At 35.8% G+C, this 27,250-nt stretch overlaps 1 protein-coding gene across 2 annotated transcripts; it reads right to left on the bottom strand.

Moving 5' to 3' along the window:
• Positions 1–241: 241 nt before the first annotated feature.
• Positions 242–16,236, bottom strand: LOC117924331. Of its 2 annotated transcripts, XM_034842943.1 has the most exons (4): positions 16,047–16,236; positions 15,324–15,426; positions 9,195–9,378; positions 242–815 (listed from the first exon to the last, which is right to left on the bottom strand). In XM_034842943.1, exons 1-4 carry the CDS (start codon positions 16,122–16,124, stop codon positions 737–739), a joined length of 444 nt encoding a protein of 147 aa, XP_034698834.1. In that variant the 5' UTR covers positions 16,125–16,236; the 3' UTR covers positions 242–736. The 2 variants fall into 2 exon arrangements, with proteins under 2 accessions (XP_034698834.1, XP_034698835.1); XM_034842944.1 differs by lacking the exon at positions 9,195–9,378.
• Between the last annotated feature and the right edge of the window lie 11,014 nt (positions 16,237–27,250).

Raw genomic sequence — 27,250 nt, 5'->3', positions numbered from 1 at the left:
TTTTGGTTTGTTTTCTTTCTTTTCTCTTGCCCAATGCTTTGCACACTCAGGACGATAGCATCATAACCCACACCATCCAACCCTTCTCTCCAGACAGATATCCAAGAAAATGATTAATTTTTTAGCAGTTTGATGAAAACATTTTCACTTATGTGCCTAGGTTGACCTGAGCCTGTGACAAGCATGCCCAATGGACTATGCACTTCTTGCTCGGCCCTTAAAGAGAACGACAAGAACGAAGGACAAAAAATGAACTCAAATCATTCCAAATGAGATGTAAATGAAACCAATCCACTCAGCTCAGCTGTATATTATAGGTTCGATTGAGATCAAATGTGTAACAAATGAACCAAGCTCAGCTGCCTGCTCTTCATCTCACTGCAACTCTTGAGCACTCTTTAAGAAAATGGACTTGGCTTCAGCTATATCCTACTTTGGAACTCACTGACTCATTTACACCTTCCTTGTAAATTTTTTAAAAAATAAAAAATTAATAAGGCCTCAAACCAGGGGATGGCGATGCAAAATAGCCCAGGCTAACAAATACATTCTTGAGACCTTTACACCATCATCCAAGCCAATCACGGGACTTCATTGGTTTTTGAGAATTTTTCACTCAATTTTCTGTTTGGACCCATCTGTTCATCTGGCTTCAGTATTCTGGTTCTTGTGATTAGAGCCACATCTTCCTCTGGTTTCAGGTTTCAGTTTGCTGCAACATCTTCTAGTTTCAACCTTATTCAGTTTGATCTGAGTCACTTCCTCTGGTTTCAGTTTTCTGTTTCTTTGGATTAGGAGCCATCTCTTCACATGATCTATATACACAATGAAAGAAATTAACAAATAAATGAACAAGATAAGAGTCCAAATCCAAACACTAACCCATAGCATGTCATCTCATCATGTTCTCTAATTATGAATTTACAGAATTAACTCTATCATGTTATCTCATCACTTGAAAAATGGCACCACACTCACTTTCCACTAGATTTGCTAAAAATAGGGAAAATTGGTGAACATGACCATGTAAATAAAATGAAAACGACAATAATAAACGGTAAGCCTCATATACTCAATAGCACACAGCAAGACCTTGATAAATGTATCTAGCATACAATTTTTTGCATGTGGTTGGGTGTCAGGGAACTAACTCCTAGTCAAGGACTGATTTACCAACTCCAAGTCAAGGACCATCCTAGCACACACAGAGAGAGTAGACATGCTAGGATACATGCATGTAACATGCTAGTGTTCGTGTTTGGGAACAACTTTTTGAATGTGATTGGTTGGCGGGGAACTAACTCCTGGTCAAGGACTGGTTTCTCTCCAATCCTAGCAAAGTGGGAACCCTGTCTCGATACAATGAGAGAGAGAAAGAGCTTTGTGCTGGAGTATGCTATTTAGTTCACTTTACTGTTTAAGGCTTCCACCACTGTTGTCAGCAAGATCCAACCAAGCTACTATCTTTACTGCAAATAATCCTCTTTCACAAGTGTACCAAAGCATAAAGAAGTTGATTGTCATTTCATTTGAGTTGTGTTAATGCAAAAGCAAATCATTACTCCTTATATTCAATCAGATGATAAACTGTCATTCACCCACATATATTCAATGGGATGACCAACTGTGATTCACTCGTAATACCTTTCATAGATTGTGTTCCAAGCGAGGCATGTTTAATTTCTAAGCTCCTACTTAAGGGGGAGTGTTAGAGTTTATTTTATCTTGTTATGTTTTGTTAAGAGATATTTATTAGGTATTAGTTATTTGAGGTATTTTTGTAATAACATAAATAGGTGAGAAGGAAAAGTCTAGTCAAGTTGGACAAACCTAAACCGTTTTACACTTCTTTATCCTCTTCCTTTTCCTAGTCTAAACCCTAATCTCACAAACTTTTACTTCTAACTATAATCACATTAAATACAATGTCAATATGTATTAAGATGAGAATTTTAAAACTTCAGATTTTATGTAGAAAATGTGATGGCTTCTCCTTTCTCTTAATTTCTGATTAAATAAATTGTTTTATTGTCAAGACTTCAAAGTTATTGCATATGATAACAGTCTTCAAATGGCATAAGTGACTAAAGACCAATCCAATAGGAGGCTGAGAACAGGTTATTTCAGTTAGCTAAGATGGATTGGGTTCCCCCAAGGAGCATATATGACATGATGTCCATCAAATTTAAAGGCTTCGGTAATTCTAAGAGAGGGATAGTTTTGTGGCAAGCTGCGAGCATCGCTCTAATTCGGGTTGTGTGGTGGGAAAGAAACGAAAGGATTTTCGAGAATAAAGCAAGGAATTCAGAGTTCCTTTGGGACTCTATTGTTTTCCTTGCTTCCCTTTGGGCTTTCTGTTCCAAGGCATTTAAGGAGACTCCCCTTAATGTGATTCAACTGGATTGGATAGCGGTGTGTACTCCATAAGGATTGGTCCTTAGTGGGAGTTCGTTTGTTTTATGTGTATTTTCCTGTAATTTAGTTGTCTTTGGTGGGAGGATTTCTCATCCTTCTTCTTGTACTTCTTTTTTCTATCAATATATCTTTGTGTCGTTTCCAATAAAAAAAAAATAGGAGGCTGAGAAGACCGGGTGGGGAGAACACATCTATTAGTAATGAATTCTAGAGCTTAACTAATTCTATATCAGGATAAGTTAGGATTGCAGTATTAGTGCTTACTTTATAGGCTGATTTATAGTAATTATCTTTGTATAGTTAACCTCCTAATATAGGACTCTTGTACATGTATATATCAGCTAGGATGTAACCTAAAATGATAACCAACAGAATATATGAGTAAAGTTTCTGTCGTGTTTCACTATTCTAAACATGGTATCAGAGAAGGTTCAACTCCAACCCTAGCCACCTCTTTGTCTTGGTGATCCTTTCTTTTCCTTTTTCACTCCTAGTTTGTTTGTTGTGAGGGTAGATCAATGCCCTCTTGTGTGATTGATCACTTTGTGCCTCTGTGTTTGAGGTTGTGTGCCTTGTGGTAATTGTATTTGTGATTCAAGATGATGGATAACATGTCTACTTCAGATCTGTGAGTTTCTATTGGTACAACAATGAAGTTTAATGGAAGAAATTACGCTCTTTGGTCCCAAGCATTTCGTACTTTCCTGGGTTCCCAAGGTCGTGACCATCATCTTGTTGATAAAATGTTGGATCCTAAGGATTCCAAGTATGCAGCATGGCATCAATCTGACTGTGCAGTGAAGACATGGATGTTGAATTCCTTGGAACCTGAGATTGCTGCCTCTGTTGGTCTGGCATCAACTGCTAAAGAGATGTGGGATGCCATCAAAGAGATGTTTTCTAATGATGGTAATAATTCTCATACATTCTCTTTGTTTCAACAACTTGTTGATAATAAACAAGGTGAGAGGCCCCTTCCAGAATTCTTTGCTGCCTATAGAGGGATTATCAATGAATTTCGCAGGCTTCTACCTCTTTCTACAGATTTAGAGACTCAGAAGCGTCAATGGGAAAACCTATTCATATGTGGTCTTTTAATGAATCTAAATGAGCAGTGTAACACTCTTAGGAGTCAATTGCTTGGGGACAGTACCATGTCTACTCCAGTCTGGTTTCTCTCGCCTACAATCTGTTTCTCTAACCTTGTCCTCCCCTGGTGTGGATCTTGAGCATTCTGCCATGGCTGCATGTGGCTGTGTGGGTGACACTGGAAAGAGCAAAAATCATGATAGGTTATGTGAGTTTTGTGGTAAACAAGGGCACACTGTGGATCGATGTTGGGATAAGCATGGTAAGCCCGATTGGGCTTCCAAAGGTGCTATGTTGTCCAATATCCCTAAAGCAGTAGCTGTTACAATTGCTTCTAATGGATCTACTTCTTCTCCAGTTGTTCCTGAGGATGTTATTCAGATCTCTAAGGAGGAGTATGATAGGTTGCTTCACTCTCAACCAAGTTCTATTGCCTCCCATGCCCTCCAGTTAGGTACTGGGGCACTTGTTGCCTTCTCTCGTAATTCTTGGTTAATAGATTCAGGTGCATCAAATCATGTGACTGGCGACCAGCATCAATTCAACAACTTTACACCTTGTCAGTCTCTTTCACCTATTACTGTTGCTGATGGTTTTGTTTCTAATGTGTCTGGTTTTGGTAGTATTCATACTTCATCTCTTGAACTTAACCAAGTCTTACATGTCCCAAAATTGTCATTTAATCTTCTTTCTGTTAATCAAATTACAAAATCTTTGAATTGTTCCATGACTTTCTTTCCTACTCATTGTATTTTTCAGGGTCTCCATACGAATACAGTGATTGGACATGACTCTGAGTTAGGGGGAGTCTAATATCTTACTCATGATTCTTCGTTTGTTGCTACTGCTGCTGGGGGTGTGTCTCCTTATTATTGGCATTGTCGGTTGGGTCATCCTAACCTTTCTCTAAAAAAAAGTTGTCTTTTAGTGAGTCTGTTTCTGAAATAAATTGTGATGTGTCAATAAGGAAAACATCAGTGTCTTTTCCTTCTAAAGAAAGTTGAAGTTTACATCCTTTTGATTTAGTGCATTCAGATGTATGGGATCCTTGTCATTATTCTATCATGTCAGGTTATAGGTATTTTATTACCTTCGTGGATGATCATTCTAGGATGACATGGATTTACTGGTTAAAAGATAGATCATCTGTTCTTGATGTATTTCAAACCTTTCACAGTGAAATAAAGACTCAATTTTCTTCTAATATTTGTGTTAAGATCTGATAATGCTTTAGAATATATGAAATCTGGCAGAGCGTAAAAACAGACATCTTCTTGAGGTTGCTCGCACCATTATGCTTCAAATGACTGTGCCCAAATCTTTTTGGCATGATGTTGTACTTACTGTAGGATTTCTTATTAATAGGATGCCATCTTCTACTCTTGGAGGTGACATTCCTTTTAAATGTCTTTTTCCTGACCCTCTGCTTTTTCCTCTTCCTCGTATTTTTGGGTGTGTGTGCTTTGTTCATCTTTTTGAGACTGGTATGAATAAGCTTTCTCCTAGAGCTATTCGATATATTTTCTTAGGGTATTCTCGAACTCAAAAAGGGTACAAGTGTTATGATCTGGTGGCTAAAAAGAGATTTGTTTCTTCAGATGTCACCTTCTTTGAGTCTGAATCGTTTTTCAAAGTTTCTACTAACAAAATGTCTTTCCCTCTTCATACTCCTATGTTTACATCTATTCCACCTTCAAAACCCTTATAGGTTTACACTAGGTGAAAAGCTTTGCAAACCCCTTGTGCTCCAGAGCCATCTCCTTCTCCAATGTATTCTACTGGTGATTCTGCTGATTTGCCAATTGCTCTTCGAAAAGGTAAACGCTCTTGTACTCAGCATTCCATTGCTAGTGTTGTTTCCTTTGATCGTCTTAGTTCTTCTTTTTGTCGTTTTGCTTTGTCTTTGTCATCTATATCTAATCCTAAGGATTACCAAGAGGTTATTTAGAATCATAATTGGAAAAAGGCTATGGATGAGGAGATGTCAGCTCTTCTTATTAGAGGCACATGGGATTTGGTGCCATTACTTGAGGGGGTTCATCCAGTTGCATGTAGAGTCCCAATGGTTCTATTGAGAGGTATAAAGCATGGTTGGTTGCCAAAGGGTACACACAAACATAGGGTATTGACTTTTTTGAAACTTTCTCTCCTGTTGCTCGGCTAAGTTCTGTTCGTGTACTTATATCTGTGGCGGTCAATAAAGATTGGCCGATGTATCAACTAGATATAAAAAACGCATTTCTTTATGGATATCTGACTGAGGAGGTTTATATGGAGCAACCACCTGGATTTGTTGCTTAGGGGGAGACTCATTTGGTGTGTAAACTAAAGAAGGCTATTTATGGTTTGAAGCAAAGTCTTAGACCTTGGTTTGACAAATTCAGCCAAGTAGTTTTTGTGGCAGGATTTATGCGAAGTCAAGCTGATCATTCAGTCTTTGTGCGACATAGTTCATCTGGCATTGTGGTACTTATTGTATATGTTAATGATATACTCTAGCCAAGTAGTGATGTGACTAGTATTGAAGAAACCAAGAAATGTTTACAACGACAATTTGTTACAAAAGACCTTGGTAATTTGAGGTATTTTCTTGGTACTGAGGTTGCTCGTGGTAAACAGGGTGTAGTGCTATCTCAAAGAAAGTATGCAACTGATCTTCTACAAGAAACAAGCCTATTAGGGGCAAAACTAGCAAATGTTCCGATGGAACCTATCCTAGACTTGTGGAAGGAGAATGAAGACTTTGAGGACAATGCACAGTACAGACGACTTGTTGGGAAGCTTATTTATCTAATAGTGACTAGACCAGATATTGTGCATGTCGTGGGACTAATTAGCCAGTTTATGGAAAAACCTAAGAAGTGTCATTGGGAGGCTACTTATAATATTTTGAGATATATTAAAAAAAAATATCTAGGAAAAGGGTTGTGGTTCAAAAAGAACTAACATATGAATTTAGTTGGTTTTTCAAATGCCAATTACGTTGGTGACAAAGGGGGATAGAAAATCCACATCAGGTTATTGTACTTTTGTAGGAGGTAATCTAGTAACTTGGAAGAGCAAGAAGTAGACAGTTGTGTCTAAGTCTAGTGCTGAAGCCGAATATCATGCCATGGCTCATACCACATGTGAACTGATATGGTTGAAGGCACTTCTTGAACATTTCGGTATCACATATACAGATCTTATTCCTATGCATTGTGATAATCAAGCAGCAATTCATATTGCGAGTAGTTCTGTCTTCCACGAACAGACAAAGCATATTGAAGTTGATTGTCACTTTGCGAGAAATGTTGTCACCAGTAAAAAGATTTGTACTCCATTTACACCTTCAAAGGACCAGGTTGCTGATATGTTCACCAAGGCCCTTAAGAAGGATGACTTCACTAGATTGAGTGACAAGCTTCACATGATGGACATTTATGCTCCAGCTTGACGGGGAGTGTTAGTAATGCATTCTAGAGCTTAACTAATTCTATATCAGGATAAGTTAGGATAAAAGAAAGGTTTAATATAATTATGATTTAACAAAACTGAATGAGGTTTTGAGTGATTCTTTTACATGTATTTAAATGCAAATTTTCATATTAGAAATGATTAACTATGCATGCAAGTTCATAGAAATGACAAAAATGATGCATTCAAGCTTATTGTCTGAACCTAACCGTGACAATCCCTAAACATATACTTCAGCCTGTAGAAAAAGAAAGGAAAAATAACTATGGTGTTCCTAGCACCAGAATGCACAGGCACAGGCACGAGCATGAGGTACATGAGGTTCCCAACTTGTCAATCAATTTATTGAAAAATGCAAACTACACTCATGAAAGATGTTTCAAATTTTAAACCTGAATTGCTTAAATGGATGATAGAGTTGCTTGAAAGATAGAACCAAAAGGAGAATTCAGGGGAGACTTCGATGAAGAAATGGATTCTAATAAAACTTTGCATGCTAGGCCTACTTATCCTTCGGGGGGAGGATAACTCTTATCCAATCTTGTCTTACCCATTTGCCAAGTTACTTCCTTTCCTTATTCAAAATTCCCACTTCAGTGGCTGCAAAAATCGAGAGGTTGCAAAGGGATTTTTTATGGTCAGGGGTTGGGGAAGGCAAAAGGAATCATTTAGTGAGGTGGGATGTGGTGTGCAAACTGAAGACAATAGGGGGTTTGGGTTTGGGGAATATTTCTTGGAGGAATCTCGCTTTTCTAGGGAAATGGTTATGGAGGTATCCTAAAGAGGGTTCAGCTCTTTGGCATCAGGTCATTTTAAGCATTTATGGTTCACACTCTAATGGTTGGGATGCTAACACTCCAGTCAGATGGTCACATCGTTGTCCTTGGAAGGCTATTGCTCAAGTCTTTCAGGGGTTTTCTTCGATTACTCGGTATGTGGTAGGAAACGGGGAAAGAATTCGGTTCTGAGAAGATTTGTGGCGGGGGGACCAACCTTTGGGAACCCAATATCCAAGACTATTTAGTGTAGTCGTGGATAAAAACATTTCTATTTCTTCAGTTCTCGGTCCATCTCGGCCTTTCTTGTGGAATTTGAATTTCCGACGTAACCTGTCAGATTCTGAGATTGAGGACTTAGAAGGCCTCATGCGCTCTCTTGATGATTTGTATCTCTCTCCTTCGGTCCCAGATGCTAGATTATGGCCATTATCCTCTTCAGGGCTTTTTTCAGTCAAATCCTTTTTTCTAGCATTATCTCAATCTTCTGGATCTCCTCAGAACTTTCCTTCAAAGTTCGTGTGGAAGTCTCAAGTTCCTTTCAAAGTGAAGTCCTTTGTCTGGTTAGTGGCACACAAGAAGGTGAATACTAATGACATGTTGCAAGTGAGAAGACCCTACAAAGCCCTTAGTCCTGATATTTGTATCCTGTGCATGAAGCACGGGGAATCAGCAGATCACCTTTTTCTTCATTGTTCCTTGACGATTGGGTTGTGGCATAGGTTATTTCAGTTAGCTAAGATGGATTGGGTTCCCCCAAGGAGCATATATGACATGATGTCCATCAAATTTCAAGGCTTCGGTAATTCTAAGAGAGGGGTAGTTTTGTGGCAAGCTGCGAGCATAGCTCTAATTCGGGTTGTGTGGTGGGAAAGAAACGCAAGGATTTTCGAGGATAAAGCAAGGAATTCAGAGTTCCTTTGGGACTCTATTGTTTTCCTTGCTTCCCTTTGGGCTTTCTGTTCCAAGGCATTTAAGGGGACTCCCCTTAATGTGATTCAGTTGGATTGGATAGCGGTGTGTTCTCCATAGGGATTGGTCCTTAGTGGGAGTTCGTTTGTTTTATGTGTATTTTCCTGTAATTTAGTTGTCTTTGGTGGGAGGATTTCTCATCCTTCTTCTTGTACTTCTTTTTATTTTAATATATCTTTGTGGCGTTTCCAATCAAAAAAAAAAATAAATAAAACTTTGCATGCTAGGATCGTTGGACCAAAAAAAGAGGCATCTGTTTTTATAGTCCTTTTTTATTTTTTATTTTAGTTATTTATTTTTTGTTTATTCTGTACATGGAATTGAACCTGACACCTACGTTATCCCTAATCCACCCCTTGTCAACCCTGCTTCAGGGGCCAAAAACAGTTGAAACATCTTTTATAACCAGAACAACTAAATGAATCATGATTTATACATGACCCAAGATATTGTGAAGTTCCAACAGGCCACAGATATTTAATTTACCTTTTAGCTGTTCTCCTTTTTGAATTGGTGGAAATGCATGCCTTTAGTTCTTCAGTGCTCATAGGATCCTTTAGACTACACTTTAATAAATTGCATTCATTTAAAAACCTGTCCAACCCCGCCAAGCCTGGAATAGTTGACAAATCCTTAACCCGTCCTCTTAGATATTCCATCAAAATGAACCTTGCACAAGTTCCCACAGGGAAAAAACCAATCAGCAAACAAAATTATAAATTGCAACTCCACATCAAAACGACTCCAGTAAAAACCATAAGACTGATTAAGCTTCAGAAAGAGTATATCACAAATAGAAACTTGATAAAATTAATACATTTCAATTATTTGAGTAACATGTAAAAACAAACTTTATTCACCCAAAAAAGCAATAGAGTTTGTGCAACTGTATGTTCTGCATGCTAAACAATAAATGCCTAAGATAGAGCAGATCTTTACAAGTCATGCAGATGAAAGAGGGCAAAAATCACTTGATGAATTCGCTTTTGCAAAGTTGGTACCTGTTTTACTTAGTCACTTTGCATGTCCACCTACTGCATGAACTTTGGATCTTTTCATTAGAGTACATTGAGAGAGAACTCTGTGATATTAAGAGCACCTCACCTAATTGGATTTTGGTTTTCAAAATCATTTTGAACAATCAATTCAGAACCCCTGTTCAAAGTGCCTTTGGTTGAGGCTTTGACCAAAAAGCCACTCTGGAACCAAAATGTCTTCCTCAAGTTTGAAGAATCAAAGGCATCAAAGGTTTTTGGACTATATTCGTCACATGTAATTCTTTATATATATATATATATATATATATATATATTTATAGTTAAATTTTTGTCCCCATTGGGACTTGAACTTGGAACCTCCTTCCACAAGCCCTCCCAACCCTTTACCACTTAAGCCAATCTTAATGGCTTGACAAAGGTCATTCTTTTAAAGTATCTTCATTTAAAAAATAAAAAATAAAAATAAAAGAAACAAAACATTTTAAAAAAGAAAAGAAAGAATGAAAATTGATACAAAAAAGACAGTTTGAATTAGATGCAACACATGATGATTGATGTTGTATTGTGTGTAAGGATATAATTAGGAAAAATTATAGCTGTATATTATTGTAATTAAGGAAAGGATTAGGACAAGCCTGTAATCAAGGGGATTTGATAGAATTAGGTTGGGAAAGTTTCTATTCTTTGTACTAGGAATATTAGTATAAATATGTGGGTATCTACAGATCCAGATTAAAAGGAAGAAATTTATTCTCTCACTTTCAAGTACTTCATTCTACATGGTATCAGAACCCTAGGCTTGTAAACTTGGGAATCAAGAAGAGAACCTTTGTTTGTGGCCTTAATCGCCAAAGTTCCAAGTTCAATGTCAACCTTTATTGTCGACTTTTAAGGGTGTCTCTCTTATCTGAACCGTGCCACAGTTGGAAGCACAGATCGTGCCGCACTCACCTCCACCTCGGACTGCTGTTGTCTCCTCCTTGCACCGCAGACATCTCCTTCTCACACTGCTGGAAAGGTCGTGCCATCACCCTTGATCTCCGCGCCAGCACGGTCATTATCACTGATCGAGAGACAGAGCCCTTGCCCTTACTGCAAACAAAGATCGTGAACACCTCGTGTGCGCAACAGATTCACCTTATTCACAATTTATATTATATACGTTGGATAAAATATATCATTGGATGCTCTCTAATTAAGAATTTCAGACCTAAACAATATGAAGAGAGAATAATCTCTGCTTAAATTCTCTTCGGATGAAAAAAAAAAAAAGGTTCCCCTTAACTTCTGATAAAAAGAGATTCCTCTTAACACAACCAGCATATCATGTAATTCTAAGTTGTAAAACTTATTCATGTTCCCTTTATATTGAGCAGTCCACTTTGGCAGAAATTTTTATGAATCTCAAAGAGGATAAGTTTGTCCAGTAGGTATACAAACTGCTCCTTCAACTTCTCTTCTTCAGATGCTTCCAAGTTCAACTTTACGACTTTACGATGCAGGGGCAGTGGCTTTCAGTAACTGCTGCCACCAAATCAGAGTGGACTCTCTCAAGCTCTTTGCTATAAAATAAGGATATTTGGTTAAAAAGGACTGAAATACACTTGAAATCAGAAAAATGACCTTCCTTGCTCATTCTTTAGAGAAATGGCCCATTTTGGGCATTTTTACCCTTCTTTATTTCTTCCAAAAATGCCATTTCCTCCCATTCCAAACTCATTTCCTCCCAGTTCTGGTGCCTAGCTCTCTTCCTCTCTATATGTTCATGTTCTCTCTTTTTCTAGTGAAGTCCAAACCTTTATAATAGAGATTAATGGATAAAAAAGATCATAGCTTTATCCATTTCAAAAAACATAGAGCAAAGTTTTCTTCTCCATTTCAAAAATCATAGAGCGAAGTTCTCTTTTATTTCTTTCTTCTCCATAATCATTCACACTTTCCATCTTTCTCTTTATTTTTATCAGGGTTTTTTGCAGTTGTTTTTTGGTGAGGTTTTTCGTAGTCATTTTTGGTTGAGGTTTTAGTAGTTTCATTTGAACTTCTACAATGTCAGATGAAATTGGATAGAAAGTTGTTGATAGCTAAATCTCCGATCCAACTTTGTTTTTGTCAATATCTATGATCTCGTATTTAAGTCTAAATGAACATTCTAATTAAGAATTTAATTTTAATCGAGTTCTAGTGTTATCAAAGGCAATCGCATGGGTCGCCTAGGCCACCAAGTTAGGCGGGGTAGATAAAATTCACCTCTTGAAGACCTAGGCAAGGTGGCTTCAAAGAGGCAATGCTTAGACGGTTGCCTTGGGATAAAGTGAAAGGCATAGAGGGTCTCACCTTTAACCATGGGCTTAGATTATAATTTAATTCAATCTAACATTAGATTAAACAAAGTATAAGATGAAATAATATATTATCAATCATAGTGATAATAAAATGAAGGACTATCAATCTAGCCTTGGTGGAAGTGATGACTATGATGATGATGCCCAAAGATTCTCTAAGATGTTCATTCTCTTATTTTATTTTTTATTCCGCTTTTTAGATGTTCGGAAAATTAGAATATGCATTTGGATAAGATGGATTTCTCTAAACAATATAATGTTTCTTATGATGTAGGGTATCATATTTAACACTTTGAATAATTATTACTATTTTGTCAATCTTATAAAACGCCATGAGGGATGAAAAATTATTAGTATTGATTGTTGAAGGCGACTCTTATTTTGGTCAAGTATTGAATAGGTACATATATTTATATTTTTTATTCACCTTACTATATTAAGGCCATTGCCTTGTTTTTTGCCTTTCGCCCTAAGTTAAAAGGAGTCCTATTGCCTTGAGATTGTCTTTTGCTTTTAACAACACTGTCAAGTTCTTTGTATAAGAAACAAAAACTTAACCATAATTAAGTTCTTTTTAAATGAAATTTAACCATAATACAATTCAGGTGGCCATAATCAAGTTCTATGTAGATGAAACAAAATTTAATCGTAGTCAAGTTTTTGGTAAATGAAACTTAACCATAGTGTAGTTAAAATTATCATTATGATTGAGAACTTAATCCTAGTTAAGTTTTTTGCAAACCAAACTTAACCCCAGTGTAGTTCACCTGAACATCCTTAATGAGAATTTAACCTTTGTTAAATTCGTAATAAATAAAGTTTAATCCCAATGTAGTTTAGATGAACATTTGGAATGAGAATGAGTTGTTTGAGAGATAAGAAAATGGGGTAGGGCATCATGAGATAAAATATGGTTTTCATAAAGTCTCATCAACTGAGAAAGAAAGAGAGCAAGTTCAAGAGAAGGCTTAAAGGTCACACTTAAAGATGAAGTCATGGTGTGCAAGAGTGAGGTGGAGAATTAGGGAAAAAAGAAGTGAACTGAAGAGATATATGAGTTAGAAAAATAAGTGGAAAATGATGTTTTTTGAGGAAACGAAATAAAGTGGAGTAAAAGTATCCAAAGAGAGTCATCTCTTAGAAAAATTAAAGGGAGATGTCTTTTTTGCAATTTGATAGTTATTTTGATCCATGTGTCCGTATAACCCATAAAATAATCACTCTTTTAGCATGGTCTTCCACTTCAAAAATTCCAGAGACTGATTAACAACTAATCTTAAGATATTCCAAGTAAAAGTACGACAATAAAGCACCATCCAACCTTCACTCCATTGAATCTCTTGCTCTTGTTGGCCTCAGCAACAAGGAACTTAACTTACTGAACCTGAGAATCAAGCCTAAGATCATCTCTCACAGTGCAATAGATTTCATCTATCATCTCCTACATAACATCATCATCAAGTGACTCTATGCTGTCAACAATTTCAAATTGTTTGTCACCATTCAATGGACAATAGCCAATTCTCAAATGGCATGCAACCCTTATTAGATTGCTCCTTGAACAATACAAAAACTATAGCATTAGGACAGCTACTTTTTGGTCCAAAACTGGTAGAAGACCATTTCTATCCACAATTGGCCAAAATATTTTGTAGATGTTCAAGTCTTCTAGATAAACAAAAACTAGCATTGATACCAGAACTTTTATGAACAGACAATAAATAGTGCAAAACCAACTAGTATAGACAGAAATTTCATGACAAGTTTATGTGAAAATAACCAAAAGATTGAAATAAAGAAATATATAATGGATTAACCAGTCTAAAAGTTATGGTTGCTCTAATGGGGAAGAAAAGCCTTAATACAAATTACCATTAAGCTATGGAATGAGATTTATATGGTTAATAAACATATAACAACTTTTAAGCAATTTCAAATATTAAACAAATCCAGATTAGCTCTCCCAATATTTTTTTTTTTTTTTTTTTTTCTTTTTGATAGGTTTTACCTCTCCCAATATGAAAACTGAAACTAACAGCAAACCACACAATTCTTTAAAACTAAGAATAGAATCACCAAGGTTGTGTTGGTAAGTACATTAGCCCCATGCCTAGACCAAGTAAGAGGTACTAACAAGGCCACAATGATCATGGAAGATGTAGGGGCAATGGACCCACAAGTGTACTAACCTGGTCTACCTTACTACATAAAAAATAAAAGCATGGTTATAGAATTGGCAAACTAGCACGGGCAATCTCACACCATGGGTGCCAGAGACCCATAAACAATGCCATGAAAAGCATTAGGCTGGCACTGATTAGGGCTCCCATCTTGGAGACTATCCTACAAGGGAATATGTTCCATCTTGGTTGCTTTGGATGGATATGAGATATCAAAGCATGTCAAAGGTTTCATGTGCCTTACATCCTCTCTAGGTGATTTGGCCACTCTCATGGGACTCATGCCTCAGTGGGCACAATTTAGCGCTAACAGTGAATTATGCTTCTCTTAGCATGCTTGGAAAGTATGTGAATAGTGTGTTCATGTGGGCCAAACAAGCTTGTTGTGGGTCTTAAGGTTGATCAGAAGCTTGATGCAGACTTAAGCAAATAAGGGTTTGGGAAGATCCAAGAGAGGCCTAGTATTGTGGCAAACCGCATGTATTGCTTTAATTTGGGCTATGTGGCGGGAAAAAAATGCTAAGATATTTGAGGATAAGACAAGGAATTTAGAGGTTCTATGGGATTCTATTCACTTCCTTGCTTCTTTTTGGGCTTCTTGCACCACAATTTTTAAGGGCATTCCCCTTAATGTGGTTCAACTAGATTGGCTAGCGGTGTGTAGCTCCAAGGGTGTGGACTAGTAAGGAGAAATTACTTTATGTAATTACTAAATAGCTTTTTGCTCTTGGTATTCAATGTGTTTAGCTCTCTTTTGTGGGAGGATTCCTCATCCTTCTTTTGTACTTCTTAAATCCTTTTTCAATATAATTCATTGTTGTTTCCTATAAAAAATAAAAAATAAAAATAAAAAGGTACTTGCCTACCAAAGAAAAGCAGGTTTTGAGTTCTCAAAGAAAATTGACAAGCATGTCCTAGATTTGCTCAACACCATGGAAACAAGTTAACAAATGGGGCAACACATAGAAATCGCATTGTAGTATGAGTGCTCAGTATCTAAAACTGAATATGGTCAGTGAAAAGGAAAGATAAACCCATCAAGCGTGACTACTAAATGAAATTATTGCAAACAAGAACATGGCATAGATAACATACAAAGGGCTCGAAGCATCTTCAAATCAAACTTCTCAGCAAGATCTTCATGACCAATTACTTTTGCACGTCGGAGCACCATCATTTTTAAGCTAATCAGCATGTCCTGCCAAAATGCTTAATCTCTGTCATTTGAGTTTAAATAGCTTTTCTGCATGCAGAAAACCCAATTGCATTGACAACAGAAGCTTTTATTTATTTTCTTTTTCTACACCCACGCCACGCCACTCAGAAATATATTCTGGCCCAACAAAAACAAAACAGAAGCCAAGCACTCATTGTTAAGAGGTCACCTCTAACACCAACTTGTCAAACAGTATTGTATAACTTCCAAGTAGAAATTGGTAAAATTTTAAAAAAGAAAAAAAATTACTGCACCATGTTTGGTTGCCGAGAAAATTGAATCAAAATAAACAATAAAAAGTAAAAAATAATTCCCCTTCCTGTTGTTTCGTTCTTTGAAAACACCGAACTCAACTATGATCTAACTCTTAATTGCTTAATTGATTATTCCTAGTTTGGTTGCCTAGAAAGTTAAATCAAAATAAGAAAAAAAAAATTCCCTTTTTGTTCTTTCACTGTTTAGGAACGTCAAGTTGAACTATTGTGCAATGCTTAATTGATTTATTGGAGCGGAGAAAAAGAATGGAGGACAAAGGGGCCACAAATTTCCTTTTTGCTTCCCCGGAGTTTCTCAGCAACCAAACAAGTGGAATTTGAACTCACAAGCTCAGACTCTGCAAGAGAACATAGCCAATTGACATCTTCAAGTCGATTAATCCCCAAAACTTGTTGAATATCCATATGCTTGGGAGATCCTTGCTTCGATCAATAAATCTTCTGCGTCTTCCAAGATAAACCCTAACCTAAGCCCAAGCAGAATACCACGAAGCAAAACGGCGTCGTATTTATGACACGGGAGTGAGTACGAGCAAAACCGTATCGTTGTCGGGTCGGTTTATTCATGGTGAAAAGAAAAGGCTTTGCCGTTTTGGTCACCCTTTTAAATCATAAAATATAACATTTTTTTATAAAAACTAGTCTTGGTGGGATTTTTTTTTTAATAAAAATTTTATTTTAAAAAATTATTATTAAAATAATTTATTTAAAAAATAAATATAAAAATACCGGGGAAAGTTAGGTTTTAGGCTGTTGATGTGGAAAATATATAGTTTTGAAAACCCAAATATACAAAATATGAGATCCAACTATTAATAGGTAAAATAATATCCAAAACGTGCACTATATCTTGTTTACTTTTCCTCCTCCTAGATTACCCCTAAATTTCTCCATGTCATCAGCAAATCCTCCCCATGTCAGTAGAATAATTTGAAACTTGAACTCATTCTCAAAGTTGAAACACAAAGAAACCCGACCCGAGAATCAAAAGTAGGGAATCTCTCTCTCACTTCTGGTCATTCTCAAAGCTGAAACATGTTTCTTTGTTCACTTGTCCGTACTCTATGGCTGGGTTTTTGTATTTTTTTTTTTTATCGAATTTCCGCTTGTTTGTTTGTTTATTTTGGCTGTATGATTTGAGAGATTGTGGACTCTGTGTTTGTGGGTAATAAATGGGGTTTCTGTTTATCCGGGTCATTTCCTTCTTATTGTGTGTGTGTGGGTTTTTTTTTATTTTGGTGAAAATGTTTTACATTCTTGGTTGAAATGGTTGTTCTTGGTTACTCTCTCTCTCTCTTATTTTTACCTTTTGTTCTTTGCATTTCTGCATTTGTTTAGTAGCCTAAACTGTTATGTTTGAGATGGGTTTGCTTAAGTGCATTTTCTCTCTCTCTCTCTCTTCTTTTTACCTTTTTTTTTTTTTTTTTTGATCAATCTCTCTTATTTTTACCTTTTGTTCTCTGCATTTCTGCATTTGTTTAGTAGCTTAAACTATTATGTGTGATATGGGTTTGCTTAAGTGCATTTTTCTATATTATTTTTGTTTTGTATTTTGCATTCATTCTTTAGCTAAAGACTGTTACGGGAAAAAGTATTTTTTTTTTATTTTCTTGTTATTGATTGATTGCTTGGTTTGTTTTTTTTTTTTTTTTTTTTTTTGGCTTCTATGTTTACTTGTTTCATGTTAAAAATTATTATGGTGAATGAGATTTGCTAGTTAAGTTATTTCTTTATAATTTAGAATTGTTAGCTTGATTTTCCTGTGATGGGTGAATGGGTTTTACTTCATATGGTTGATTTTCATTTTCTTAGTTCTTTGCATATTTGCTCTCTTCATTTGTGGCTTAAATGGTCTTTTTAATAAGCTGATAATTTTACAACTTTGTTCTGGTATTAAGGAAAGGAAACAAAGTGTTGTGATTTTCATTTTATACTTGATTTCTAAAATAAACTTAATATTAAATATTGGATCCAATTTTTTGTTGGATTGAATATGATATTGAATGTTGCATTGATTAATTGAGATAGTTTGCATTATTTGATTTTGGAGCTACCCATTTGAAGGTAATATGGAAATCAAACCCCAAGATTGTGGAATATGGGATTTGACCGTGAATGGGAAAACTATTATTATTCTTGTGCACTCTATGCTTAGTCTCTTTTATCTTCCCAGAGTACCCTTTTACAGTCTCCATGTCAGCAACATTTAATGTCTCCATGTTAGCAGGATACATCTGAAATTGAATAAAACACAAAAATGTAAAAATTAAAGATGTTGGGTTACATCTTCTCATGCCCGACCTGAGAACATAAAATTTCCCAAACATCAAAATTTGTTTCTCTGATTTTAGCAAAAGAAACCATAAAAACGTCCAATTTATCTCCATTGTTTCAACAACCAAACGAAGCACTTCATCGTAAGAACACTAGTAACTAGCCGGGTTGAAGAGGTGTAGCTGCGAGTCTCTCGGAACCATTCATTTTGGCTTGAATTATTGAGATAAATCGATGTATATGAGCAGCTAGAATCAACGTCTAGTCTCAAATCTACAATTTCTTCTTACCATGTTGAATAATTTTATTTTGGGTTTGGGCCTGAGCATCAAAAACTTCCACTTCTAGTAGCTATTGTTTCTTTAGAGTATAAGATTTATTAACCAAGAGTAAGAGAGCCTTAGCATGGCAAAGTTTGAATATAGAAAAGGGTGGCATGTCAAAGCATACTCAATCATAGGTTTTTGAAAGAGCCTTGGACATCAATGGACTTAGTGAGCTCTAACAAGTGCAAAAGGTTGTAAGTGGCATTATTATTTTGTGGATTGTACCTTAGGTACTACCTTAATAGCCCTTAGGTACTACCTTATTGTACCTTAGGTACTACCTTAAGGGACCTTAGGTACTACCTTAGTTAAAGTTGGGTTCTACCTTTCCCAAGCCTCGATCATTCCTTTGTGACCCTTAGACCATGCCATTATGTGATTCTCTTGTGTGATCAAGTTGTTCACCTTTCGTTTTTTGGTATTGTACCTTAGGTACTACCTTAATAACCCTTAGATATTACCTTAATGTACCTTAAGGGACCTTAGGTACTACCTTAGTTAAAATTGGGGTCTTCATTTCCCAAGCCTCTGACCTTCCTTTGTGACCCTTAGACCATGTCATTATGTGATTCTCTTGTGTCGTTAAGTGGTGCACCTTTGGTTTTTTGGGACTATACCTTAGGTAGTATCTTAATAGCCCTTAGGTACTACCTTAATGTACCTTAGGTACTACCTTAAGGGACCTTAAGTACTACCTTAGTTAAAGTTGGGGTCTACCTTTCCCAAGCTTCGAAACTTCCTTTATGACCCTTAGACCATGCCATTCTGTGATTCTCTTGTGTGCTCAAGTGGAGCACCTTTGGTTTTTTGGGACTGTAACTTATGTACTACCTTAATATCCCTTAGGTACTACCTTAATGTACCTTAGGTACTACCTTAGTTAAAGTTGGGATCTACCTTTTCTAAGTCTCGGACCTTCCTTTATAACGCTTAGACCATGCCATTATGTGATTCTCTTGTGTGGTCAAGTGGTTAACCTTTGGTTTTTTTCAACTGTACCTTTGGTGCTACCTTAATAGCCCTTAATTATTACCTTAATGTACCTTAGGTACTACCTTAAGGGACCTTAGGCACTACCTTAGCTAAAGTTGGGGTCAACCTTTCCCAAGCCTCAAACATTCCTTTGTGACCTTTAAACCATGTCATTATGTGATTCTCTTGTGTAATCAAGTGGTTAACCATTAGTTTTTTGGGACTGTACTTTAGGTACTACCTTAATAGCCCTTAGGTACTACCTGAATGTACCTTAGGTACTACCTTAGCTAAAGTTGGGCTCTACCTTTCCCAAGCCTCGAACTTTTCTTTGTGACCCTTAGACCATGCCATTATGTGATTCTCTTGTATGATCAAGTGGTTAACTTTTGGTTTTTTGGGACTGTACCTTAGGTATTACCTTAAAAGGCCTTAGGTACTACCTTAATAGCCCTTAGGTACTACCTTAAGGGACCTTAGGTACTACCTTAGCTAAAGTTGGGTTCTACCTTTCCCAAGCCTCAAACCTTTCTTTATGACCCTTAGACCATGCCATTATGTGATTCTCTTGTATGGTCAAGTGGTTCACCTTTGGTTTTTTGGGACTGTGCCCTAGGTACTACCTTAAGAGCCCTTAGGTACTACCTTAATGTATCTTGGGTACTACCTTAAGGGACCTTAGGTACTACCTTAGCTAAAGTTAGGTTCTACCTTTTCCAAGCCTTGGACCTTCCTTTGAGACCCTTAGACCATTCCATTATGTGATTCTCTTGTGTGATCAAGTGGTTAACCTTTGGTTTTTTAGGATTGTACCTTAGGTACTACCTTAAGAGCCTTTAGGTACTACCATAATGTACCTTTGGTACTACCTTAAGGTACCTTAGGTACTACCTTAGCTAAAGTTGGGTTCTACCTTTCCTAAGCCTCGAACCTTCCTTTATGACCCTTAGACCATGTCATTATGTGATTCTCTTGTGTGATTAAGTGGTTAACCTTTGGTTTTTTGGGATTGTACCTTAGGTACTACCTTAAGAGGCCTTAGGTACTACCTTAAGGGACCTTAGGTACTACCTTAGCTAAAGTTAGGCTCTACTCTTCCCAAGCCTCTGACTTTTCTTTATGAGCCTTATACCATGCCATTATGTGATTCTTTTGTGTGATGAAGTGGTTAACCTTTGGTTTTTTTGGACTGTACCTTAGGTACTACCTTAATAGCCCTTAGGTACTACCTTAATGTACCTTAGGTACTACCTTAAGGGACCTTAGGTACTACCTTAGCTAAAGTTGGACTCTACCTTTCCCAAGCCTCATACCTTCCTTTGTGACCCTTAGACCATACCATTATGTGATTCTCTTGTATAATCAAGTGGTTAACCTTTGGTTTTTTGGGACTGTACCTTAGGTATTACCTTAATAGTCCTTAGGTACTACCTTAATGTACTTAGGAACTACCTTAAGGGACCTTAGGTACTACCTTAGCTAAAGTTAGGTTCTACCCTTCCCAAGCCTCGGACCTTCCTTTGTGACCCTTAGACCATGCCATTATGTGATTCTCTTATGTGATCAAGTGGTTAACATTTGGTTTTTTGGTACTGTACCTTAGGTACTACCTTAATAACCCTTAGGTACTACCTTAATGCACCTTAGGTACTACCTTAAGTGACCTTAGGTACTACCTTAAGGGACCCTAGGTACTACCTTAGCTAAAGTTGGGCGAGACCTTTCCCGAACATAATTTGTTATATTTTAAATTTTTTTAGTTTATAATGACTGTTATTATCCTAGAATGTGGTACACATATGTGAATTATATAAGTTTCACTATATTTTTCAATATTTATTACTTGTTTGATTATCAAAAATTAACCAATAGCAATTATGTCATCAAATGACAAACAATCAAACATACTATGTAGTGTTTGTCGGTCGTAGACATGAAGTGTACAATTCATGGGTTGAATGTCAAAAGAATGTCCTCCTTTATAAGGGGAGTGTTTACAAATCATATACTTCTAGAGAGGAAGTTGTCCGAGCTTGGGTGTTCTATGCACCAAGATGGAATAGAAGTGATGAAAGTTCAGCAGCTGGCGAACCAAAGATTGAACTTCCAGTTGATGATCAACATTCCTTCCAAATTATTTCATATCCATATGTAATCACTTTCTTTGTTGGCTTCTTTATAGCATGTGTTTTGCTTATTGTAATATCTAGCTTAACATAGGTTCTAGAAATGTGTTATGAATATCAATGTGTAGTAATGTATTTGTCATAGTGTGAACAAGGGCCTCTGTGATTATTATTATTAGCTTTGTTAAACTGAAAATGCTCACTCAACCATTTTGAGCATAAGACAATTTGTTCATTAAAGGTCATAACATTAGAGAAATTTCACATTTTAGACACATGATAAGCTTTGGAATCTATTTTATTTGAAATGTAAAGCTAACAACTATATCTATGGAAATTAAATTTTAGCACTTTCCAAATTAAATATTATCATTTTCCAAATTTGAAATTAGGCTAACATGTAATGCTAGATGTGCCATGAATTTCTCGATTTCCATTAAATCTAGTTAGAGCAGTTGAGAAATGGTTCATGGCAATTTTAGTTCAAGTTTCTAAGCGTACCATATTCCAAATAACATAGCAATTGTATGATGGGTGGTATGATGATGAGTAGGTGCTGATTATGGGAAACATGTTGCACTCTCTATCCCTGGATTACTAAGTTTCACCCTATATTTCTTCATTTTAATTTGTCTGTTCCATTTGGGAAATAAATTTGTTTGCTCACCATACTGCCACAAAAATTACAAGCACAACCTTCTCAACCCTGACAATTTTCCTACATATCGCTTTGGCAATCAACAAAGACACCTGCTCAATCAATTAGGGGAAAAGAGAGAGAGAGTGATGTGTAGGGAATCATCAACTTCAAGGTAGTCATAAAGGACATTTATTGCATATAGAGAATAAGAAAGAGGGAAAGATTGAAAAAGCAAGAAACAAAGAACCTAAGAAGAGGAAGAGATAAGCATGGAGAAGCTGAGTTCCAACCCAAAAAGGAACCTTTGTGTCCCCTGTCATGTTGTTGGGGATTACTGTTTATACATATATGTCTGTCTCAAATAACCATTATGCTTTGTTTTGAACTTCCTATTTGAAAACTGTATCTATTTTTTTTCCCTATCAATACCATAAGAGATATTCCTATTGGCCAGACCAAAATACAAAATTGCTTAAAATTTCATCATCTCTTATATGAGATTCTGTTCTTGTGGTAGTGTGTGATTGGGAACCAAAAAGATTATCTAAAGTTGTTGTCTTCCAGAGAGGTACCCATGTAATGTTTAGTTCTCCACATAGACACACACAACCAAGAGAATCCCAAACAGTAATTTCTCAGCAAAGTGAAAGAAATGAAAAAAAGGTTTTGGTTTTTGTTTTTGTTTTCATGGGAGAGGGCTGAAAACAATATCTGTCACATCTTGTAACTTCAGTCCCTTAGCTTAGATCTAGAAGCCAATTGCCTTGGGATAAGGTATTAACAATGGGGAATAAAGGGAACTGTGGGGGAGTTTCCATCCAAGGAATATGAAACTCCATAAAAAGAGATTGTTGGATGAAATATGTTAAAAAAACCCAAATAAGATTTTAACACTTTTTTTACAAATTGAAAAAGTTGGGGGATAAGGTAAAACTTTAAAGCACTTGGCAATAGAGATTTGTTTTCAATGAAAACTATTTATCCCCAATTGTGAACAAAAAATTATTTGCTTCACACTCTATCATATAAGCATTATTCAACATCATAATCCATCATAAAAAACCCGAAGAAAACTCAAGCTACTGGATTGAAACAAACAAGACCAATTTCAATTAGATCCACATTTACATAGTTACAATGAGGAAGAGATTTCAGAGCATTATTTGGATTTTGAGAAATGTGGGGGAGGGGATGGTAAGGTAAGTGAAAAACTAAACATAGTTCACTAATACAAAATAGTTACAAAATCTAATCATGTTGTACTAGCTCAACACAAATGCAAATTTTATTTTATTTTTTTTCTTTTTGAGTTTTACCCCTGGGACATATCTGCTTTCTTCCAGAAATTTAATGAACTTCTCCTGAGCAGGAACCACCCTCACTAGGCTGGTCAAAATTTCAAAAGATACCTCAGGCTCCGGCTTCTTCTCTGAAGGACTTGAGCTCAACCATTTTCCTACAATCTTCATGATTCTGGATTAGTAAATTTAGAAACTGAAAGCAAATGCAAGTTCAATTAAATTGGTATAAGTTTTAGCTTATTTGATATCTGCACATTTTAATGTTATCAAGGCATTTTAATGTTATCAACCTCAAAATAATACCTTAATTATAATTAATTGGACAGACACATACCAAAGCTGATGCCTTGAGTTAAAAGCACGCCAACAAGCGACTTGACTTTAAATAAACATTTTCTTCCTTTTGCTGAAATTTTCATTCTCACTCATGCTGTTACAGGCTCCATTCTTCAAATTCTTTTCCAGAATTCATACTTCTAAAATATTAAATAACTAAGAGGATGAAGTTATCTAGTTAGAAGGCAGTGATATAAAAGGTTCACAATAAGATTATATAATTCTAACACCAATAAGTTTCATAGCAATTTAAAACTGACTAGGCTACATCAAGAGGCCTCCTATAGAGCAACAATATTTGTGCACTAATATTGGATAATTCTTGTAGAAGCTTCAAGAAATTCCACAAAATTCAACAAAACTTTAATCCCAAATGCCTAAAGTGGAAGCCTCGAGTAATTCTACAACAATATCAAATAAATCAATGCAGTCAACAATAAGAACTTGTAATAGATGGTTAATACTTTGAATAATATTTATCTGCTGCATCTCCCATAACAAGCCATTTTATATTCTTTTGAGCAATGATTTCCATTATCCTTTTCTCAATATTTTCCATTTCAATCCACAGTTTATAAGCTCGCACCTGTAGAAATAAGCCACACAGTCAAATTATATTTAACAACATCTAATCATTTGGGTGAAAATTAGTCTTCTAGAAGGATCTCCAAGATGAAGTAAACATGGTTTAGAATTTTGAACTTTCCACTGTTTTTCTTTTGGACAGGTTAGAATTGTAATCCCTATAACAAGGAAAATAATGCGAATAAATAATACCCTCATTTGGGCAAGAATAAGAAGGTATTGATTGAGAAGTTTCAGCATATTTTGCCTTTCATGTTCGTAGGAAGCCTTGCCTACCTGTTGTTTCCATTTGTTAGCTCAAACCTTTTAGTTCACTACAAATAAAAGAAAAAATAATAGTTATTATCTTAAAAGTACCAAGAAATCTACCAAATAAAACCTATGCAATAAAATCTACAAAAACTAAAGATTTTTTAGCAAAAACTTATCATGTATTGCATGCTGAAACAACCAGTCTCACTCAAGTAAATTAATTGGAATTATATTAATGTATTAGCTTGTTTGATCATAAAAAAATAAAAATAAAAACTAGTGGAATAGCAAATCCCGAAATTTCTGATGTTATTTGTGATATATCTCTATATACAGTTTCGATAGTCAGTCAACTTTTTTTGCTAAATAATGTAAAGAATTGTATTACGAAGATATGCTAAAATATCGACACAAAGATGTTCAGTATAGAGACACTCACTCCCTTACAGTTGAACCCAAAGATATTCATTCCACTTTGTGACATTAAATATTGATAAATATTCTTTTACCTTTTATTCAACTAAGATTTTCGTAACATTCCTTCCTTTGTTTACATTACTGTATGAGAATAGTTGCAAAGCAAATAAATAATAAAAATGGGAAAACTGAATGAATTTATGTCTATGATTCGAAGCTCTGTCAAAACTATTAAGGTAAAACCACAGTTTAAAATCAAATCTCATAAAGAGTTCAAGACAGTAAGATCTTATGAAGATACTACTTAATCCAACCATTCATGAAGGTGTCAATAATGAGACATACCATCCCCACAAGGAAAAAATGGATTTTAGTAAAAGGGTTGGTCCCCAATTCAATCAAACAACCAACCGAATAAGACTATACTCATAATACAAGACAATTTAAAAATAAAAAATAAAAATTAATCAATTCAATGGCATATCTTTTTATTTTTTACTTGGTTTTTGAGAAAAATGTAGGAAAAGGAAAATAATTGGAATTCCCAATGTTAGTTAGATCACTTTAACTAAAATTTCGAATCCAAACATATGTTGCTTGCTTAACCTGATCCTTATAGCAACATAAACAACATAAAACATAATTCTCAAAATTTTCGTTCCATTTATTTTCCTTCCATTTTCTTGATGTGCATACAGGGTCTCGACAAATTATGAATGCTGAGATCAAATATCATTTTCAACTCAAAAACTTACCAATTGCAACCATAAGCCCCCCAAATTCTAATTCCTCTCCTTTATGTTCACTTTCCCGATAACCAAACGTAGCATTTTCAACAAATATTAACACCAAACAGATCAATTCTCAATACAAAAAACAACAAACTTACCGGACGCGTATGTTTTCTCAGGTTGATGAACATGAAGTACACATACTCTCTTCCCTAAAAAGTTCTTCACAACCCAAAATAGCGTCGTTTTGTTCTTCTCCGCCCTCTTACCAACCACCACAAAAATCGTGTTTTCCACATCACCGACTGGCCTATTCTCGATCTCTGCACAACTCTCCATTGATCAAGGATGATCTACAAATAGGGTTTGTCAATTCGGCTTGCTTAACGTACACCCCAGGACGTGTTTCTGGAGCTGAGTCACTACTGAGTCAGTAAAATATAATTATTTACCAATTAAATTATATCAATTCCAATTGGGAAAAGGAAAAAAAAAAAAGAACACACCCAAAGTTCCCATGTAAGAGAAGGATGTAGTGCATTGATACAATCGAAACAGATGGTATGTCATATTTACCTGCATAGAGTCTCCATCCCACTCAGCACAAGATTTCCCCTTCTCTTCATTCTTCCTCAGACTGAATCAGGGTGCTGGTGTCCATGGACAAATTTTTAGATGATGGCTTTCCAATGTTGTTTACACATGACTCAATAAAACCTACTTTCTTTTTTCCTATTTCATTTGATAAATGAAAAGAATTCTCAATTACAAATTGAACAATCAATATAACAACATGGTCTTGTATATGTATCAGGAAAGATTTTTGAAGATATACTGACAATCTTCAAGCTGTAGAGCTGCTGCTTGTAGCAATTTGGCTTGCATAACATCCCACCAAGTAGACCATTGACTAGGATTGCATAACAAATAAAAGTGAGGTGAAAAATAATTAGAGGGATATAGAAAAGACAGATTGCTGCCAAAATATTAGTAAATGTTTAACTCATCATATAAAACTAGAAGCACTTTTATCAAATTTCAACCCTTTTACTATTATAAGATACCCTTTTCTCAATAATTTTTCATTTTTTCAATTAAGAAAGGATGATAAATGAAAAAACTTAACAAGACATAATCCCCAAAATTAAGTGTGAAAGAAACTTTGGATTTTATAGTTTTTCATCAGTTCTCTCTCATTGTCATAATATGGATGAGAGGGGTTATCTTACCAAGACAACCAAGAGAACCACATTAAAGATAGCAACCACTGTCCATTCAGTTTTCATGTATTGTGCAACTCCAGCCCTAGAAATGTGATACAAGAAAAGCAAACAACAATGACAATCCTTTTGTAAGAGGAAAACACAGAAATAGAGAACATGAAGATGATGGTGTTTACTTGCAAGAATGACAATTTTAGCACCTGATTGCTAGGAAAATCTTGTTGAGTTTCAGTCTTTGTTGGAGCTGATGGGTTGAAAACTCAAGTCATAGTATGAAGCATTGACATCTAGATATCCACATCTAAAGAATATGTTGCATCCTAGAAAAAATATCAGATATAAATGCTC

The sequence above is a fragment of the Vitis riparia genome, chromosome 10 (genome assembly GCF_004353265.1).
Source record: "Vitis riparia cultivar Riparia Gloire de Montpellier isolate 1030 chromosome 10, EGFV_Vit.rip_1.0, whole genome shotgun sequence".
NCBI classification, from domain to species: Eukaryota; Viridiplantae; Streptophyta; class Magnoliopsida; order Vitales; family Vitaceae; genus Vitis; species Vitis riparia.
The sequence above is the reverse complement of the archived record's forward strand: the minus strand, read 5'-3'. Positions and strand labels throughout refer to the sequence as shown.